Here is a 22,634-nt window from a genome sequence, read left to right on the forward strand (position 1 = left end):
AGCAGAGAACTAGAAGAAAGAGAACTGCTCAGAGACAGAGACAGAGAGAGAGTTGCAGAGATCTGCAGAGGTTTTCAAGGTTCTCCCTTGAGTCTTCATCTGAATACTAAACAGTGCATTTATTGAGAAAACTGACAAAGGCAAAGGAATGGATGAGAAGGAAAAATCCTTAGAGCTTACCAGAGGGCTAGGAATAATTTTTATTAAACCAGCCAATGTGAGGAATCTCTAAATTCATAGGGCTTTGAGTTGAATCTAAAGGAAGTATTAACTCAAAGAGGGAAAATTATCCCCAGACTAAACTCAGCTCTGAGCCCAAGAGCAAACTAGCAGTCCTGCTGTGACCTGCGCTAGGGTGGGCAGTAGAGCTGCTGTGGTAATTCAAATGTGTTCCAGAACAAGGCACAGCAATATATGTAAGAATTCAAATAATATCCAATGAGTAAAATTTACAGTGTCTGGCATTCAATCAAAAATCTCCAGGCAAGTACAGAAGCAGGAAAATTGTACCCAAAATGAAGGAGGAAAATCGATCAGTAGAAATAGACCTAGAAATTATACACTTGGTAGAATCAGTGGGAATGTTAAACAACTATTATAACTATATTTTATAGGCTCCCAAAGGAGCGAGGGAACCAAAAATCTTTTGAACAGGAATTTTAAAAAAATTTTCCAAACCTGGTGAAAACTGAAAACTCACAGATCCAAGAAGCTCAATAAATTCCAACCAGCAGAAAAACGAGAAGCACTATAATCAAATTGCTTTAAAAAAGTGATGGGGGAGTTCCCATCATGGCGAAGCAGAAATGAATCCAACTAGGAACCATGAGGTTGCAGGTTCGATCCCTGAGCTTGCTTGGTGGGTTAAGGATCCGGCATTGCAATGAGCTGTGATGTTTGTTGATGTAGCTCAGATCTGGTGTTGCTGTGGCTGAGGTGTAGGTGGGCACTGTAGCTCCAATTTGACCCCAGCCTGGAAACCTCCATGTGCCATGGGTGCAGCCCTAAAAAGGCCAAAAAAAAAAGTGATAGAAAAATTATAAAGTCTCTAGAGAAAATCATCACAATTTGTATAAAGGAAAAAATAAGAAATATCACAGAATTCCATTAGAAACAGTGCAAACCGGAAGACAATAGAGCAATATCTTTAATCAGAGGGGGGAAAAAAGTTGAATTAGAATGCTACCTGCAGAAAAATACCTTTCAAAAATAAGGGCAATATGCAGAATGGTTCGGGGGAAAAAGAGAGCTAAAATAATTCATCACCTGCAGACCTATACTACAAGGAATGCTAAAGGAAGTTCTTCAGCCAAAAGAAAAGTGATAACAGATAGAAATTTGAATATATAAAAATGAATGAAAAGTATCAGAAATAATAAATAAAAGGGTTAAGGAATTCCTGTTGTGGTGCAGCAGAAATGATTCCGATCCCTGGCCCCGCTCAGTGGGTTAAGGATCTGGCATTGCCGTGAGCTGTAGTGTAGTTTGCAGATGCAGCTCAGATCTGATGTTGCTGTGGCTGTGGCAGAGGCTAGCAGTTGTAGCTCTGATTGGACCCCTAGACTGGGAACCTCCATATGCTGTCAGTGTGGCCCTAAAAAGCAAATAAATAAATAGGTTAACATAAAATAATGTTTTTAAAATCTGGTTTTTAAAGAAAAATAAAACATAGTGTGGGGATTACAATATAGGTAAAAGTATAAAAACAATAGCCAGAAGATTAGGAATGGAAGTATTCTATTTTAAGGTTCTTAAACAGTATATAATATTACTTGAAGGTAGACTATAATGTTAATGGCAATTAAGGTAGATTTCAGAGCAAAAAAATTACCAGGGATAAGGAAGGTTATCTGAAAATTAAAAAAGAATCAATTTATCAAGAACTGAAAAAAGAAATTCACAATTGTATTCAGATATTTCAACACCCTTTTTTAAATATTGATAGATTAAGTAGATAAAAAGATGTGCATATGAGAAATAAGCACACAAAAAATGCATAACATCATTAAGCATTAGAGAAATGCAAATTAAATCATAATTGAGATCTCGCAATACACCTATTAGAATGATTAAATCTAAAAAGATTGTATGAAGTATTGGTGGCTTCGGAGCAGCTAGAACTCCACATTTTCTGGTGGTAGTAAAAAATAGTAAATCCACTTTTGAAAATAATTTAGCAGTTTTTTAAAAACTTAAACATAACACTTACTCTATGATCCAGCCACTTGAGAGGAATGAAAGCCTATATCCAGAGACTTGTATATGTTCATAGCAGCTTGATATGTAATAGCCCCAAACTGGGAATGACCCAAACTTATGTGAAAGGTAAATGGATACATAAATTGTAGTATAGCCACACTGTGAAATACTACTCAGCAATGAAAATGAAGGGAATATTAATTCATGTATAACAGTGTAGATAAATCTCAGAGTAACATTTGAGCAAAAGTAGCTAGATGTAAAGAGTACATATCAATACACATTCTTCTCAAGTGCACATGGAACATTCTCAAGAATCGACCACATATTGGGACACAAAGCTAACCTCAACAAATATAGGAGCGTAGAAATTATCTCAAGTATCTTCTCTGATCACAACGCCATGAAATTAGAAATCAACCATGGGAAAAGAAATGAGAAAAAACCTACAAAATGGAGACTAAACAACATGCTACTAAAAAACCAATGGGTCAATGAGGAAATCAAGAAGGAAATTGAAAAATACCTTGAAACAAATGACAAAGAAGACACAACCGCTCAAAATCTATGGGATGCTGCGAAAGCAGTGCTCAGAGGGAAATTTACAGCAATACAGGCCTTTCTCAAAAAAGAAGAAAGATCCCAAATGGACAACTTGACCCTCCACCTAAAGGAATTAGAAAAAGAAGAACAAAAAAGACCTAAAGTCAGCAGAAGGAAGGAAATTATAAAGATCAAAGAAGAAATCAATAAAATAGAGATTCAAAAAAACAATAGAGAAAATTAATAAAACTAAGAGCTGGTTGTTTGAAAAGGTAAACAAAATTGACAAACCCCTGGCCAGACTCACTAAAAAGAGGAGAGAAAGAACCCAAATAACCAAAATTATAAATGAAAAAGGAGAAATCACAACGGATACAGCAGAAATACAAGAAACCATAAGAGAATACTATGAACAACTATATTCCAACAAATTTCACAACCTAGAAGAAATGGACAATTTTCTAGAATCTTACAGCCTGACAAAACTGAATCAAGAAGAAACAGACCAACCAAACAGACCGATCACTAGAAATGAAATTGAAGATGTCATAAAACACTCCCTAAAAATAAAAGTCCAGGACCAGATGGCTTCACAGGCGAATTCTACCAAACATATAAAGAGGAACTGGTGCCCATCCTCCTTAAACTCTTTCAAAAGGTTGAAGAAGAAGGAATACTCCCAAAGATATTCTATGATGCCACCATCACCCTAATTCCAAGACAGAGATACCACCAAAAAAGAAAACTATCAGCCAGTATCTTTGATGAATATAGATGCAAAAATTCTCAGCAAAATCTTAGCCAACCGAATCCAACAACATATCAAAAAAAATCATACACCATGACCAGGTAGGGTTCATCCCAGGTTCACAAGGATGCTTCAACATACACAAATCAATCAACGTCATACACCACATTAACAAAAGAAAAGTCAAAAATCATATGATCATCTCAATAGACGCAGAAAAAGCATTTGACAAAGTCCAACATCCATTCATGATCAAGACCCTCGCCAAAGTGGGTATAGAGGGAACATTCCTGAGCATAATCAAAGCCATTTATGACAAACCCACAGCAAATATAATACTCAATGGGGAAAAACTGAAAGCCTTCTCACTCAAATCTGGAACAAGACAGGGATGCCCACTCTCACCACTGCTCTTCAACATAGTTTTGGAAGTCCTAGCCACAGCAATTAGACAAACAAAAGAAATAAAAGGCATGCATATAGGAAGAGAAGAGATAAAACTGTCACTGTACACAGACAACGTGATACTATACATAGAAAACCCTAAGGACTCAACCCCAAAAACTACTTGAACTGATCAACAAATTCAGCAAAGTAGCAGGCTATAAGATGAACATTCAGAAGTCAGTTGCATTTCTGTATACCAGCAATGAAATATTAGAAGAGGAATACAAAGATATAATACCTTTTAAAATTGCACCTCACAAAATCAAATACCTCGGAATACACCTGACCAAGGAGGTAAAGGACCTATATGCCGAGAACTATACAACTTTAATCAAAGAAATCAAAGAAGATGGAAAGAAATGGAAAGATATTCCATGTTCCTGGATTGGGAAAATCAATATTGTAAAAACGGCCATACCACCCAAAGCAATCTACAGAATCAATGCAATCCCTATCAAATTACCCAGGATATTTTTCACAGAACTAGAACAAACAATCCAAACATTTATATGGAACAACAAAAGACCCAGAATCGCCAAAGCAATCCTGAGAAACAAAAACCAAACAGGAGGCATAACTCTCCCAGACTTCAAGAAATACTACAAAGCCACAGTCATCAAAACAGCGTGGTACTGGTACCAAAACAGACAGACAGACCAATGGAACAAAATAGGGAACCCGGAAATAAACCCTGACACCTATGGTCAACTAATCTTTGACAAGGGAGGCAAGAACATCAAATGGGAAAAAGAAAGTCTATTCAGCAAGCATTGCTGGGAAACCTGGACAGCTGCATGCAAAGCAATGAAATTAGAACACACCCTCACACCATGCACAAAAATAAACTCAAAATGGCTGAAAGACTTAAATATACGACAGGACACCATCAAACTCCTAGAAGAGAACATAGGCAAAACACTCTCTGACATCAACATCATGAATATTTTCTCAGGTCAGTCTCCCAAAGCAATCGAAATTAGAGCAAAAATAAACCCATGGGACCTCATCAAACTGAAAAGCTTTTGCCCAGCAAAGGAAACCCAAAAGAAAACAAAAAGACAACTTTCAGAGTGGGAGAAAATAGTTTCAAATGATGCAACTGACAAAGGCTTAATCTCTAGAATATATAAGCAACTTATACAACTCAACAGCAAAAAAGCCAACAATGCAGTGGAAAAATGGGCAAAAGACCTGAATAGACTGTTCTCCAAGGAAGCTATGCAGATGGCCAGCAAACACATGGAAATGCTCAACATCCCTGATTATGAGAGAAATGCAAATCAAAACTACCATGAGATACCACCTCACACCAGTCAGAATGGCCCTCATTAATAAGTCCACAAATAACAAGTGCTAGAGGGGGTGTGGAGAAAAGGGAACCCTCCTGCACTGTTGGGAATGTAAACTGGTACAGCCACTGTGGAGAACAGTTTGGAGATAGCTTAGAAATCTACACATAGAACTTCCATATGACCCCGCAAACCCACTCTTGGGCATCTATCCGGACAAAACTCTCCTTAAAAGAGACACGTGCACCCGCATGTTCATTGCAGCACTATTCACAATAGCCAGGACATGGAAAGAACCCAAATGTCCATCAGCAGATGATTGGATTTGGAAGAGGTGGTATATATACACAATGGAATACTACTCAGCCATAGAAAAGAATGACATAATGCCATTTGCGGCAACATGGATGGAACTAGAGAATCTCATCCTGAGTGAAATGAGCCAGAAAGACAAAGACAGATACCATATGATATCACTTATAACTGGAATCTGATATCCAGTACAAATGAACATCTCCTTAGAAAAGAAAATCATGGGCTTGGAAAATAGACTTGTGGCTGCCTGATGGGAGAGGGAGGGAGTGGGAGGGATCGGGAGCTTGGGGTTATCAGACACAACTTAGAATAGATTTACAAGGAGATCCTGCTGAATAGCATTGAGAACTTTGTCTAGATACTCATGTTGCAACAGAACAAAGGTTGGGGGGAAAAAATGTATACATGTAAGGATAACTTGATCCCCTTGCTGTACAGTGGGAAATAAATAAATTTAAAAAAGAGTACATAGCATATTATTCCATCTATATAAAACTCTAGAAAATGCAATGCAATCTATAATGCCAAAAAACATATCAATGGTTATAGAAGAAGAGCACTGGCAGCTGATAGGTGTGGAAAAAAAGGGAATACAAAAGGCAGGAGAAAACTTACTGGAGTAATAGATACTTTCATTATGTTGACTGTGGTTATTGTTTCATGGATGTGTAGTTATTCTAAACTTACCAAATTTTAAATATGTGCAGCTTGTATGAAAATTATAACTCAATAAAGCTCTAAAATATATCAAATTAAATTTTTAACTCTTTAAGAGATTTGTTTTTTAACTTTAAACCCTCTCATACCTCTTTACAAAATGTCTGTAATTTCATATATTTTGATATCAGTTTATCTTAAAACATGCTATAACCTCTAACATTTAGGTGGCAAGGAATCTGTCATGATTTTACCAAAAATTTTCATTTTGTTTTTATCTTTTTTCATTTTATCCTTTTCTATCTTGATAACATTTTTAGGGTAATACCCATTTTCTTCTACTGTTTTATATTTTTAAAAAGAAAAGGATAGCTTATTCTATAGGAGCAAGATAGCCTTTCTTTTACTGGCTCTGTAATTTACTGGTGGTGTGTCCTGGGTTATGCTAAGTCTTAGTTTCATTATAAAATGAGGAATTTTGTAAAGGATTTGACAAAAAAAGATAATTCATATTCAGTGCTCTACAAATAGTTGGAATAAAACTTTTAAAATTTCTACATATTCTGTTGGACAGTCACCAACTGAAAAGTGAGGCTCTGTGTGTTGATCTTGAGAAAACTTCAGAAAGATAAAAGATAATAAAATTTTAAGTAACCCAATATAATCTTAGTTTAGCTATCCTCAAAATAGACTTTAAAAGCTTTAGAGTTTGAAAGTTCTTTTGTTTAAACAATAGAATTTATATTGTAGTTGCCAGACTAAGATTAAAGCAAGAGTTATAAACTATTTTATAGTCCTTCCTGAAGTCTTTCTCTGGCTATTAGGTTCATAAATGTCATTACTTCAGGAGTGAATGCCACAAAGAAGTTTTAATTTTTTTTTTTTTTCATCTTTTTGCCTTTTCTAGGGCCGCTCCCACAGCATATGGAGGTTCCCAGGCTAGTGGTCCAATCGGAGCTGCTGCTGCTGGCCCAACTCCAGAGCCGCAGCAATGGGGGATCTGAGCTGCGTCTGCGACCTACACCACAGCTCACAGCAACACCGGATCCTTTAACCCACTGAGCAAGGCTAGGCATTGAACCCATAACCTCATGGTTCCTAGTCGGATTCATTAACCACTGCGCCACAATGGGAACTCCAAGTTTTAACATATGAAATATCTAGTAGTTCGCTGTCTACTTTCCTATTCAAAATAATTATTCACCACAAAATTATTCACAAAATTTTTTGAATTTCTGAAATAAATCCCCTACATATTCTAGATAAGAGCAAGGAGAGATCATTGCTGTATTTTCTTTACCCTCTGATCACGGTAACCACTGCCACCCCATGGCGCCCTCCATGGATCTCAGGAAGAGGTAGCAAATACCAGAGCTACCTGCAATCTTCTTTCTCTGTATAAGAGCTGAAATTTTGCATTAAATTATCCTTCCTTTCATAATAACATCAGCAACAGCTAACATTTATTGGGTATTTATTGTTTGCAATTACTGAGTTAAGTTTATCTGCCTTGGCAAGATAAGGAAACTGAGGCCTAGTGACTGTAAGTAGTATGCTCGGATAATACAATATTTTACTTATAACTGAGAAACACCAAACAAACTTTTAACCAAGGTGTTAGAAAAATACTTTGGTTAAAAGAATTTTATGCTTCCATAAAAAAGTCACAAAACAAAAATTTTCAAGCTTAAAATGCTTGTAAAACTTTAACCTTCTGTCTATGCTTAGTTCCTACCTAGATTTTATCCTATCCTGGAGCATGATTGTCCATCCAATTTAACAGATGTCAAGGAAAATATGCCTGTCATATTCTCTGTCTTAGCTATCAGAACATGGGGGTTGATGTGTACTTTTTTTTTTTTCTTTTTTTAAATCATAGTTGATTTACAATGTTCTGTCAATTTTTGCTATATAGCAAAGTGACCCAGTTATAGATATATATACATTCTTTTTCCCATGTTATCTTCTATCTATGACAGGTGATTGGATATAGTTTCCTGTGCTATATAGTAGGGTCTTATTGCTTATCCATTTTATATGTAACAGTTTGCATCTACTAAACCAAAACTCCCAGTCCATCCCACTGCCTCCCTCCACCCCTTTGGCAACCACAAGTCTGTTCTCTATGTCCTTGCATCTGTTTCTGTTCTGTAGATATGTTCATTTGTGCCATATTTTAGGTTCCACATATAAGTGATATCATATGGTATTTGTCTTTCTCTTTCTGATTGTCTGATTTTGGTATTAGGGTGATGGTGGCTTCACAGAATGATTTGGGAGTGTTCCTTCTTCAATCTTTTGGAGAAGTTTAAGAAGGATGGGTATAAGTTCTTTGTATGTTTGGTAGAATTCGCCTGTGAAGCCATCTGGTTCTGGACTTTTGTTTGTAGGGAGTGTTTTTATGATATATTCAGTTTCATTTCTAGTGATTGGCCTATTCAGATGATCTGTTTCTTCTTGATTCAGTTTTGGCAGGCTGTACGTCACTAGAAAGTGGTTCATTTCTTCTAGGTTGTCAAATTTGTTGGCATATAACTGTTCATAGTATTCTCTTATGGTTTTTTGGTATTTCTCCAGTATCTGTTGAGATTTTTCTTTTTTCATTTCTTATTTTATTTATTTTGGTTCTTTCTCTCTTCATGGTGAGTCTGGCCAGAGATTTTCAGTTTTGTTTAACCCTTTCAAAGAACCAGCTCTTGGTTTTTATTGATTTTTTTCTATTGTTTTTTGAATCTCTCATTTATTATTTCTTCTCTAATCTTTATGATTTACTTCCTTCCGCTGATTTTAGGTTTTGTTTGTTCTTTTTCTTTCTTTTTTTCTTTTTTTTTTTTTTTTTTTGCTTTTTTAGGGCCACTCCTGTAGCATATGGAAGTCCCAGGATAGGGGTCAAATCCAAGCTGTAGCTGCCGGCCTACACCAAAGCCACAGCAACACAGGATCTAAGCAGTGTCTGCAACCTACACCACAGCTCTTGGAAATACCGGACCCTTAACCCACTGAGTAAGGCCAGGAATTAAACCTGCCTCCTGATGGATCCTAGCTGGGTCCATTAACACTGAGCCACGATGGGAACTCCCTGTTCTTTTTCTAATTCTTTTAGGTAGTAGGTTTTTGATTTGAGATTTTTCTTCTTTTTTGAGGAAGGCCTGTATGGCTTTGAATTTCCCTCTAAGCACTGTTTTTGCAGCATCCCATAGATTTTGAATGGTTGTATTTTCACTATCATTTGTCTCAAGGTATTTTTTAATTTTCCTTTTGATTTCCTCATTGACACATTGGTTTTTAGTAGCATGTTGTTTAGTCTCCATGTAGTCAGTTTTTTCTCATTTCTTTTCCCATGGTTGATTTCTAGTTTCATGCCATTGTGGTCAGAGAAGATGCTGAAACAATTACTATATCCTTAAATTTGTTGAGGTTAGTTTTGTGCCCCAGTATGTGGTCAGTCCTTGAGAATGTTCCATGTGTACTTGAAAAGAATACATGTTTTGGTTTTTTGGGATGTAATGTCCTGAAAATGTCAATCAAGTCTAACTTTTCTATTGTGTCATTTAGGATCTCTGTTGCCTTATTGATTTTCTGTCTAGAGGATCTGTCCATTGATGTGAGTGGGGTGTTAAAAATCTCCTACTATTACTGTATTTCCATCAATTTCTCCTTTTATGTCTGTTAGTATTAGTTTTATGTATTTGGGTGCTCCTATATTAAAGGCATATGTGTTGACAAGTGTAATATCCTCTTCTTTAATTGATTCTTTAATCATTAAATAGTGCCCTTCTTTATCTTTCTTTATGGGCTTTGTTTTAAAGTCTCTTTTGTCTGATACGAGTACTGCAGTGCCCACTTTCCTATCTTTTCATTTCACGTGAAATATCTTTTTCCATCCACTTACTTTCATTTTATGTGTCCTTTGTCCTAAGATGAGTCTCTTGTAGGCAGCATATTGTAGGCTTTTATTTTTTTATGTCTCTTAGTATTTGTTGTATGTATTTGGTGCTCCTATATACTGACAAGTATAATATCCTCTTCTTGAATTATCCTTTTATCATTAAATAGTGTCCAGTCTGCCACTGTATGTCTTTTGACTGGAGCATTCAGTCCATTGACATTTAAGGTAATTATTAATAAATATGTATGTATTGACATTTTAAACCTTGCTTTCCCATTGATTCTATGTTTCTCCTTTTTTCCTTTCTTTTATTGGTTGGATCATTTCCTTTTATATTATACCTATGTCCTCTTCCTTTTAGTTTTTATGAATGTATTGCTTAGTTTTGATTTGTGATTGCCCTTTTTTTCAAGTGTGTTAATCCATTCCTATATCTGCTTGCTTTAGCCTAATAGTCATATAGGTTCAAATATGAGTCTAGATTTTCTTACTTTGCTTCCTCACATTTTGTGATTTTTATATCCTTTTTGTAACATCTTCATGTTTATCTTTTTGCTATTCCTTGTATTTATCATTACTTTTACAAAATTTTTCCCCTTTTAAATCTGTACATTGGCTTACTTAAGTTATTACTTTCCAATTGTGTTTTCCTCCATCCTATGTCTTATTTCTTTCCTGTTTAGAGGAGACCTTTTAGTATTTCTTTTAGAATGAGTTTAGTATTGCTGTATTCTCCTAGTTTTTGTCTGCTCAAGAAATTCCTTATTTCTCCCTCTATTTTAAATGATATTCTTGCTGGGTAGAGTAGTCTAGGCTGCAAATGTTTCCCTTTTAGAACTTCAAGTATACCTTGCCACTCTCTTCTGGACTGCAGTGTTTCTGTAGAGAAATCAGCTTATAGCCCTAGGGGATTTCCTTATAATTAACCCTTTGTTTTTCTCTTTATGCCTTTAGAATCCTTTCCTTATCTTTAAATTTTGCCATTTTTATCATAATATGTGTTGGTGTGGGTCTCTTTGGTTTCAACTTACTTGGGGGCCCTCTGTAATTCCTGTATCTTGATATCTTTTTCCTTTAGATTTGGAAAGTTTTCAGCCATAATTTCTTCAAATATGTTTTGAATACCCTTTTCTTTTTTTTATTTATCTTTTTTTATTTTCCCACTGTACAGCAAGGGGATCAAGTTATCCTTACATGTATACATTACAATTACATTTTTTTCCCCACCCTTTGTTCTGTTGCAACATGAGTATCTAGACAAAGTTCTCAATGCTATTCAGCAGGATCTCCTTGTACATCTATTCTAAGTTGTGTCTGATAAGCCCAAGTTCCCGATCCCTTCCACTCCCTCCCTCTCCCATCAGGCAGCCACAAGTCTATTTTCCAAGTCCATGATTTTCTTTTCTGAGGAGATGTTCATTTGTGCTGGATATCGGATTCCAGTTATAAGTGATATCATATGGTATCTGTCTTTGTCTTTCTGGCTCATTTCACTCAGGATGAGATTCTCTAGTTCCATCCATGTTGCCGCAAATGGCATTATGTCATTCTTTTCTATGGCTGAGTAGTATTCCATTGTGTATATATACCACCTCTTCCAAATCCAATCATCTGCTGATGGACATTTGGGTTGTTTCCATGTCCTGGCTATTGTGAATAGTGCTGCAATGAACATGCGGGTGCACGTGTCTCTTTTAAGGAGAGTTTTGTCCGGATAGATGCCCAAGAGTGGGTTTGCGGGGTCATATGGAAGTTCTATATATAGATTTCTAAGGTTGAATACCCTTTTCTTTTTCTTCTCATTCATGAATCCCTATTATGAGTAGATTGGCCCGCTTTATATTATCCCATAGATCTCATATTGCTATCATGATTTCTCATTTGGTTTTCTCTCTGCTGTCCTGATTGGGTGATTTCCATTATCCTATCTTCCAAGTAACTTACTCATTCCTTTGCATTATTCATTCTGCTCTTCAATGCCTTTAACTCAGCTTTTGTCTCAGCAAATGAATTTTCTAATTTTCTTGGCTCCTTAAATTTTCTAGTTCCTTTTTTTGGGGGAGAGGGGGTTGCTGCATCTGTAACATATGGAAGTTCCTGGGCTAAGGGTTGAATCAGAGCTGCAGTTGCCAGCCTATGCCACAGCCACAGCAACATGGGATCCAAGCCATGTCTGCAACCTACACTGCAACTCACAGCAGTGCCAGATCCTTAACCCACTGAATGAGTCTATGGATTGAACCTGCATCTTCATGGATACTAGTTGGGTTCTCAACCTACTGAACCACAATGGGAACACCATATCTGCTATTAATACCTTTAGAATTTTCACTGTCTACTTTTTGAACTTAGTGTCTGTTAGACTGCAGAGATCTGTTTCATTGTTTGCTCCTTCAAGGGAATTCTCCTGTTCATTTAACTGGGAATGGTCCTCTATAGCAAGCCCTGAGGTAACTGGGGCTACAGGTGGTGACTGTTCACAGACCCTTAATGGTGGTGGGTTGTGCCCACCTCTGGAGTCTGAGATGGCTGTGATGGTTTGCCCCCGCTGCCTTCCCATAGCCTGCACAAGAGGTGCCCAACCATGTAGGCAGAGAAAGATATTCCTATGGAAGTCCCACCCCTCCTTCTCACACCCTCCCCAACAATGGCACCTTGCATCTTCTGTGGGCCCAGGCCTCCTCCTGTGCTCCTTTAGCTGTGGTGCTCCACTATCTAACCTCTCAGGCTGTCTCCACACAGCCAACCCTAGTGTCCTCCCCAAAACTGACTTCTGAAGCCTGAGTCTCTGCTCCCAGCCCCGACTTGAGTGTCCCAGGCTGTGGTATCCCACGGTGGTAGTACCAGTGGTCTGTGCAGCTCTCTCTCTGCTTTTCCCTCCTCAGTCCGACTGCTGCACTTTTTTCCAAGGCTCTGAGGTTCCCCCTCCATCCCAACTGATGTCCCAGTCAGTTAGGTGGCATCCCAGGGTGCAAATCCCTTTTCTGTTTCACATCTCCCTCTCAGGAGTGCTGGTCCCTTCCTGACTCCTTTTTTTTTTTTCCCTCTCTCTCTCTTTCCTTTTGTTCTACCCAGTTATGTGAAGGGTTTCTTGCCCTCTTGGGTGGTTTAAGGTGTTCTGCCAGCATTCAGTAGATGTTCTGTGTGAATCATTCTACTTTTTTTTTTTTGATGTGTTTGTGGGAGGAGATGAGTGCCTCGTCTTATTCATCCACCATCTTGATCCTACTCCCCCTAATGTGTATTTTTTTTAATGATGATTAACTGAGTGACGTGACAAAAGGTGATAAGTTGCACAAATTGCCACTTTTGGGTATTTATAAACCCAAATTTATTATAAAATAAACACAATTTATTTTGTGTTTGAGATCATTATCAGTAATATGGGCAGTAAAATTTTTCTAAGAGAAATTCTACTTTCTGCTCTGTTACTTATTATATTTGATATTTTACATTATAGATCTGTTCAAGATTGACTAATTTCTCAAACTGGGGTTATAACCAAGATATTTTATTTATAGACAAGTCTTCCTGAAGTTTCTCTATTAAAAATTTTTAAATTAAACAAGTCTGAATGGCCTTCTGTGGTTCTGGGGACATTGGCTTCTGTTCTAAATGGAAGTGTTCATCCAGTATTTTCCATCATCTTTGCAAAAATTGTGACTGTAAGTAAAACTAATTTTCTAATATTTTTGACAATGTTAAACAAAGTATAACCTGAGAGAACAAAACCATGGACTTTGACTTAGCAAGGGGGAAATTGGAATGTGTAGTGGGCCATCCCTTGTGTGGGATCCATGATAGAAAGTTTAACTAATGTTCCAAGGGGATAAGCCAGCCTCTATTGTGAAGTGTTTGGCTGGACCTTGTTAACTGGGCTATCAGTAAAGAAATTGCTTTGTTTTCTAATTTTGACTCCAGTGCTATATCAGCATTCCAAAGCACCAAAGCAATAAAATAGACAAATACCACTACTCTTTCTTTCAACTAGTCCAAACAATGGCCATTTTTTATTACCAATTGGTTCAGAGAGGGTAAATAACCACAGTTTGGGATTGTGGTGGAGGACCCAGCAGAGTTGATGAATTCAAGGATATTATTAGGGCTATGTTAAGTATTCAGTCTCCTGGAGTGTTTCTACACTGTGTTAACATAGATGCCAATATATGTATAATTACTAATTTTAGGAACAATGTCTAGGGACATATATAAAGGTCTAGTATTGCAGGTAGTACTCTGAATAGAGGAATATTAAGAAACTTGAGTTACTAGAATTAGAAAACTAATTTCAATAGTTTCTTTGAAAATAAACTGTGATATAATAGAAGATAGAGGACTCATTTGTCTGATCCTATATTTATATAGCATAAGTGAGGGCATTAACAGTGAGGTTTTTTTTTTTTTATTGAAGTAGTGAGTTTTTTTATTGTATGTAATGAATGTAGATAGAATAGTGGTGCATTTTTCCCTAGAAATGTAAGGGAATTATTATTTTTCTTTTTTATGGCTATTATCATGTTGAAATTCATTTTAAAAATCTTGATGGGTAGACATTTTATTTTTCTTTCTTATATTTTCCTCCAATCACCTGATTTAAAAAAACTATTCCTTTTTAGATGTTTGAGAATGATGATAAAACCACATTAAAGCATGATGCAGAAATGTATTCCATGATATTTGTCATTTTGGGTATTATTTGCTTTGTCAGTTATTTCATTCAGGTAAGCTTTTAATCAATTAAACAAATTTGTACATGATTACTGTTTTCTGTCATCCTGTTTGAGTTTTTAAAAAGTAAAGATAATAATGAAATAAAATATAAATAAGTAAATATAGTAACTAAATGTTCCCAAAAAAATGGAAAAGAGAGTTAAGAATACATATAAATTGATTGTTTGTTTTCCAGGGGTTATTTTATGGCAGAGCAGGGGAAATTTTAACCATGAGATTAAGACACTTGGCATTTAAAGCCATGTTATATCAGGTTAGTATTTGGTTGGTTCTTTTTATTTTATTTAAAATGTGTTTTTAAAAATTCTAGATTTCAGTTTTTCTTCAAGTTGATTTATTGACATAACCTTTCCTTTGATCATTTAAAAGCATTCTTGTTGTGTCCTAAGCAGCATCTGACATCAGAATTCTTTTTTTTTTTTTATCAATTTGCCGGTTTTTATTATTTTTTAATAGTTATTTCCCCAATACATTTTTTTTCTGCTGTACAGCATGGTGACTGAGTTACACATACATGTATATATTCTTTTTTCTCACATTGTCATGCTCCATGGTAAGTGACTAGACATAGTTCCCAGTGCTACACAGTAGGATCTCATTGCTAATCCATTCCAAAGGCAGTGGTTTTTATCCATTAACCCCAAGCTCTGCAACCACCCCACTCCCTCCCCCTTGGCAACCACAAGTCTACAGAATTATTATAATAAATTTTTCTAATAGAAGCAATTCCAAAAATGTTATGTTAGAAAATACAGCTTATAGAAAATGGGATTTAGAGTCCAATCCTGGTTTTTTGCATTATCTTGACAAGTCTTTCTCTTAATGTATAATGTAGTGTTCTAAGATAAGAATAGAGGACTAAATTTTAAAAAAAATAGCTGAAGGAGAGTTTCAGTAGAGCTACAGTATCTTGGGAAACATAAAGAAGAGGATTTAATTTGTGTAGTTCTCATCCATGTGCAAAGCTTAAGTTTTTTTTCACTGCATACTTCTTGAAAGCAACTAATCTCATTGCATTCATCAGAAGAGTCCTGAATTCAGGTAACATCAGTCTAGCTGGCAGTTCAGCCTGCCACATATATATGATCATTCATATCTGTGAAATAACTAAAAATAGGTGGATCAAATAGTAATCTTGAAAAGTGAGTCCTGGGGGCAAGAATGTCTCAGATCAGCACCTCTAAAATTCTTTCAAGAGGTTGAGGTGTATTGGGTTACCCTGAAAGCCAGTAATCATTTAGAGCCCTTTGCCACACTTTCTGTCACCAGAGCTCACTATGCAGGAGCAAATAGCTTCCTGCCAGGGTCATTTCTTTTCAAAAATAGAGTTACTGTCACTCCAACCTAATCCTCAAAACCAGTTTTTTACGTCTTGTGACTTTTAGCAGTAGTGCTTAAAGGACTGCTGAGTAACAGAGCCCCTCCACCTTTGTGCACTCTTCAGCAACTACAAGAGACAAAAGGAACTGAGTAGGGGGTTTCCCATAGCAACTTGATGCTCTGAAACTGTTAGAGCAGTTTGTGCCCACTACCCTCTTCTCAGAGACAATTGGAGACACTATTAATCCACTATTAAACAAAAATCTACTTGAGGGATCATAAAGCGATTTAATGCCTGTACATCTTGTCTCACTCACATTAAATTGGTACTTTAGTTTTTTTAATTTATCAGTATTTTATGTCTTTACCTCACATTTTGATGAAATAAGATGAGATTTTAATTAACTAATACTATATTTCACACTTGATAATTTCTGCTTGTTTTTGTTTGTGATTTATGTTTTTCCATCTTCAAGGACATTTATTTTCAATTTCCAGGAACTTTCGAAAATGTTCTCTGAATATCTGAATATTTTAAATAAAAGAGTATAAATGTGAACTTTTTTTTGTTTTTTGTTTGTTTGTTTGTTTGTTTGTCTTTTTGCATTTCTTGGGCCGCTCCCGCAGCATATGGAGATATCCAGACTAGAGGTTGAATCAGAGCTGTAGCCGCCAGCAGAGCCACAGCAACACGGGATCCGAGCCGCGTCTGCAACCTACACCACAGCTCACGGCAACACCGGATCCTTTACCCACTGAGAAAGGCCAGGGATCGAACCCAAAACCTCATGGTTCCTAGTCGGATTCGTTAACCACTGAGCCACGATGGGAACTCCTAAATGTTAACTTTTTTGAACATTACTTTGAACTTTCTTTCTAGAGGTTCTTATGATGCTTTTGTTGAAGGAATCTCAAGGCCACAGGCCAGTTTAATCAATGGACATTGTTTTTTGTTTTTGTTCTTTTGTTTGTTTTTGCTCTTTAGGGCTGCACCCATGGCATATGGATGATCCCAAGCTAGGGGTCCAATTGGAGCTACAGCTGCCGGCCTACACCACAGCCACAGCATCGCCAGATCCAAGCTGTATCTGCAACCTACACCACGGCTCACAGCAGCGCTGGATCTTTAACCTGCTGAGCAAGGCCAGGGATGGAACCTGCAACCTGATGGTTCCTAGTCGGATTTGTTTCTGCTATGCCAAGATGGGAACTCCACCAGTGGACATTGTTAATCCAGTATCCCAGTGGCTGATACTGGACATGTTAATCTGAACCTCTATCTTTAGCCATGTGAATACCAAGACAGTAACATTTGTGGACAAAATAGCTTCTGCCCATAAGAATACACCAATCTGTAAATTCTGATTCTTCAAAACACATGCAAATACACACAGACAGAAACTCTATGTTATTCAGCAGATGTTATTAAATCTTCCCATAATTTCAACTAAGGCCCTTTCAGTTTACCATCTGTTTTACCTCTTTATTCTTCAGCTTTCTTTTTTCTTCTTTTCCTTTTTAAATTGGAAGAAAAGAACAGTAATGTATTTAGCATTTTCTTCATAAATGTCTTACCAATTTCACTTTTGTCTATAATAAGGGAAGTTCCTAATGTATATTTTCTCCTCTTATTACCTGTTTTCTTCCTTAGATAACATTTTTTAAGACTTAGAAATTAGAAAGCATGCTGAGACTTGTAGTGCTTTTTATAACCATTTTGAAATCTCATTTGAGGTAGAGGTATTTATGGAATCAGGTGTGGTCTTTTTGTAGGTATAAAATCTATATTTTATTTGATTACTTGAGATCCTTCCAGTTGAAAAGAATGTTCTAACTGTTGCTGACTTCAGAGGCTGTAAATAATCCATTGCTTACTGTGTTCCAAAGCTAAATTTATATTTCTTAATGACAAATATTGACCTATAGATCTGTTAGGTTTTTTGTAAGATGTAAAGTTTATATTTGCCTATTTCTCTCTAAATTGGACCGACTAGGGCTTCTGAGGGGAAGGCTATTTCTAAAATCATAAGATGATGGTATTAGTGGTGATCACTGAGAAATCTCATAAAGCTACTTCCAAAAGTATTTGAGGTTAACAAGTCCTAAGGTAGGAGAACTATATAGTGAAACTCAACTGTAGAGCTTCAGTTAGATTGGAGGCAGAACAGAATAGTTGATTAAAAACTCTGGCAAACTAGAGTTTCTGATGTGGCACAATGGGAGCACTGGGACCCAGGTTCCAATCCTTGGCCCAGAACAGTGAGTTGGGGATCCAGCAATGCTACAGCTGCAACTTAGGCTTAGAGAACTCCATGTGCCACGGGGCAGCCAAACAAGAAAAAGAAAAAACAGAACAAAACTCCGGCATCTGGTTGCCTAGGTTCTAATCCTGACTTCAGTACTGCCAGCTGTGTGGCCTTGGGCAAGTTACTTAATCTTTCAGTACCTTGGTTTCCTCATTTATAAATCATGGATCATAGTATCTACCTCATAGAGTTGCTGTGATGATTAAATGAGAAAAGATATACCAAGCACTTAAAGTAGTGCTACTGTAATTTTTTATTTCTAGAGAATTATTGGCAGGAAAAAAATGGATTTACTAGTATCAGAAAACCTGATAACCTTAGTTATAATCATTTTAGCATTAGGATGAGAAGAAGCAAGCTTAGTTTTACTCAATACCAGCTGTATTTCAGGAACTCTTAAGTGTTAGCATATAATGCCCATGCTGGAAAACAGTCCCTAGTGTGTGTAATTGCTGACTTGTTGAAAAGCAATTTTGGATATCTTGCATTGAACCTCAGATAATGACTAAAACTAGTCACATATACATTCTTTGCCTTGTGTGTTTTAGCCAGTTACTGTAGAATCAGGAATATAATACTAAATAATAAATTATTTTTCTATTATTTTTACTTTATATTGTATCTAAAAATTCTTTGTGTATTCATAACATATGGAAATATAGAAATAATTAGGCAATGTATAATATATTTTGAGTATACAGTGAAAAACAGGTTATGTCTTCCATTTCGAGAGTGTTGTAGTTGTTATAGTTGCTGATGTGTGTTCACAATATGTTAGGCTCCTGACTAGGGTTGTGTTCTCAAAGCGGCTACTGAGTAGTGCAGATCATGATCTCTGTAAGATGCCCTTTGGCCATATAGGACCATAAACAATTTGGGATATCTTCCCAATCCAGGAGTTTACAGAATAGTGCTGTCATGCCACGGCTGTACTCCCCCGGTGCCTACCGTATTCCTCCATGAGAGCTTTCTTCTCACAGGACAGCATGATAAATGCACAGCCTTCTTCTGTTTTACTTTTGTTTGGTTAGTTGGCAGAAATGTAACCTGGGCATCAGGGCTCTGGCTGGGTTGTAGTAAGACAACAGTCTTTTGCTCTTCACTCACTAAAAATAAGTCCTATTTTTCAAAGACAGTCTCCACATAGTTTTAATTCATAAGAGATATAAGTGGTTTGAGAGCATGGGAGGAAACATTCAACAGCTAATACAAGGAAATCATCATTCCTCAGGTTGAGAAGTGCTAAGAAGTGCTATCTCTGTTTACTGTTGAAAATGAAATTGGTTATAAAATTATGCTTTTATTGCTTGTATTTTTGACCTATCTCCTTCTCCACATTGCATGCTTTTTGGCTGCAGGGGTTTTACAGCAACATTTCTGCCTCTCTAGCTTCTCACAGTGCCCAGTGCTTATAAGATCTAGGGGAGAATATGAAGTGTCAGGGAAAATGTTGCCTATCTGTGTCCTGAAGAGAAGGAGACAGACTTTTTTTAAATCATTTATCAGTTTAGACAGAAAGGTTTGAAAATATTTCTAAATAGTGTTGTGCATTACCTTTATAAATAGAGTCTGCTCTCCACAGATTACTTGTGGAGTAAAATTATAAAATCACTCAGCGGTTCAAAGCCATCTTAAACATTGATTATTACACAATATTGTGGCATAGTAATGAGTCCCAGCTGTTGGGCTTAAGTTCTTCAGTTTGTATCTAAATATAGATCTTTATGAAATAAGAAACAAAATGTATTCAATCCATAGTTTTTATAAGAATTAAGTGCCTATGAGTAAGGAGGCAGGTAAATGCTTTCTGAGTTAATACAGCAAAATCACAAGTCAGAGAAGAATATTTTTTGATAACCATATGTTATTTCTCTTTTTTCTCTAGGATATTTCCTGGTTCGATGATAAGGAAAACAGCACAGGAGCCTTGACAACAATATTAGCCATAGATATAGCACAAATTCAAGGAGTATGTATATTGCTTTTATTTTTAATGGTGTGTGTATGTGGTATGCATGAATGCACTTACACACATGTGTCTGTGCATATATGTGAGCTGTGCTGAGATGACCCACATCATTAAGGAGATTCAGTAAGTCTCAGAGCTAACAAGGAACTCTCAATGAAAGGCATAAGGAAGTCTTTTAGTTCTGGACATTTTTAACCAAAAATAAAGGATTGAAAATTTTGAAGAAATGGACAATTTTCTGGAATCTTACAGCCTGACAAAACTGAATCAAGAAGAAACAGACCAACCAAACAGACCGATCACTAGAAATGAAATTGAAGATGTCATAAAACACTCCCTAAAAATAAAAGTCCAGGACCAGATGGCTTCACAGGCGAATTCTACCAAACATATAAAGAGGAACTGGTGCCCATCCTCCTTAAACTCTTTCAAAAGGTTGAAGAAGAAGGAATACTCCCAAAGATATTCTATGATGCCACCATCACCCTAATTCCAAGACAGAGATACCACCAAAAAAGAAAACTATCAGCCAGTATCTTTGATGAATATAGATGCAAAAATTCTCAGCAAAATCTTAGCCAACCGAATCCAACAACATATCAAAAAAAATCATACACCATGACCAGGTAGGGTTCATCCCAGGTTCACAAGGATGCTTCAACATACACAAATCAATCAACGTCATACACCACATTAACAAAAGAAAAGTCAAAAATCATATGATCGTCTCAATAGATGCAGAAAAAGCATTTGACAAAGTCCAACATCCATTCATGATCAAGACCCTCGCCAAAGTGGGTATAGAGGGAACATTCCTGAGCATAATCAAAGCCATTTATGACAAACCCACAGCAAATATAATACTCAATGGGGAAAAACTGAAAGCCTTCTCACTCAAATCTGGAACAAGACAGGGATGCCCCACTCTCACCACTGCTCTTCAACATAGTTTTGGAAGTCCTAGCCACAGCAATTAGACAAACAAAAGAAATAAAAGGCATGCATATAGGAAGAGAAGAGATAAAACTGTCACTGTACACAGACAACGTGATACTATACATAGAAAACCCTAAGGACTCAACCCCAAAAACTACTTGAACTGATCAACAAATTCAGCAAAGTAGCAGGCTATAAGATGAACATTCAGAAGTCAGTTGCATTTCTGTATACCAGCAATGAAATATTAGAAGAGGGAATACAAAGATATAATACCTTTTAAAATTGCACCTCACAAAATCAAATACCTCGGAATACACCTGACCAAGGAGGTAAAGGACCTATATGCCGAGAACTATACAACTTTAATCAAAGAAATCAAAGAAGATGGAAAGAAATGGAAAGATATTCCATGTTCCTGGATTGGGAAAATCAATATTGTAAAAACGGCCATACCACCCAAAGCAATCTACAGAATCAATGCAATCCCTATCAAATTACCCAGGATATTTTTCACAGAACTAGAACAAACAATCCAAACATTTATATGGAACAACAAAAGACCCAGGAATCGCCAAAGCAATCCTGAGAAACAAAAACCAAACAGGAGGCATAACTCTCCCAGACTTCAAGAAATACTACAAAGCCACAGTCATCAAAACAGCGTGGTACTGGTACCAAAACAGACAGACAGACCAATGGAACAAAATAGGGAACCCGGAAATAAACCCTGACACCTATGGTCAACTAATCTTTGACAAGGGAGGCAAGAACATCAAATGGGAAAAAGAAAGTCTATTCAGCAAGCATTGCTGGGAAACCTGGACAGCTGCATGCAAAGCAATGAAATTAGAACACACCCTCACACCATGCACAAAAATAAACTCAAAATGGCTGAAAGACTTAAATATACGACAGGACACCATCAAACTCCTAGAAGAGAACATAGGCAAAACACTCTCTGACATCAACATCATGAATATTTTCTCAGGTCAGTCTCCCAAAGCAATCGAAATTAGAGCAAAAATAAACCCATGGGACCTCATCAAACTGAAAAGCTTTTGCCCAGCAAAGGAAACCCAAAAGAAAACAAAAAGACAACTTTCAGAGTGGGAGAAAATAGTTTCAAATGATGCAACTGACAAAGGCTTAATCTCTAGAATATATAAGCAACTTATACAACTCAACAGCAAAAAGCCAACAATGCAGTGGAAAAATGGGCAAAAGACCTGAATAGACTGTTCTCCAAGGAAGCTATGCAGATGGCCAGCAAACACATGGAAAT

General features: G+C 36.7%; 1 protein-coding gene across 1 annotated transcript in view; it reads left to right on the forward strand.

Annotated features, from left to right (window-relative positions):
* The window catches only part of ABCB5 (ATP binding cassette subfamily B member 5), a 120,108-nt gene that overhangs the window by 65,691 nt on the left and 31,783 nt on the right, over positions 1-22,634 (forward strand). Inside the window, exons 17-20 of the mRNA XM_047754395.1 lie at positions 13,609-13,752; positions 14,704-14,808; positions 14,994-15,071; positions 20,330-20,413. Coding sequence (XP_047610351.1) covers positions 13,609-13,752; positions 14,704-14,808; positions 14,994-15,071; positions 20,330-20,413 — 411 coding nt within the window. The remainder of the gene's footprint in view (positions 1-13,608; positions 13,753-14,703; positions 14,809-14,993; positions 15,072-20,329; positions 20,414-22,634) is intronic.

Source organism: Phacochoerus africanus, chromosome 11 (assembly GCF_016906955.1).
Source record: "Phacochoerus africanus isolate WHEZ1 chromosome 11, ROS_Pafr_v1, whole genome shotgun sequence".
Lineage (NCBI taxonomy): Eukaryota > Metazoa > Chordata > Mammalia > Artiodactyla > Suidae > Phacochoerus > Phacochoerus africanus.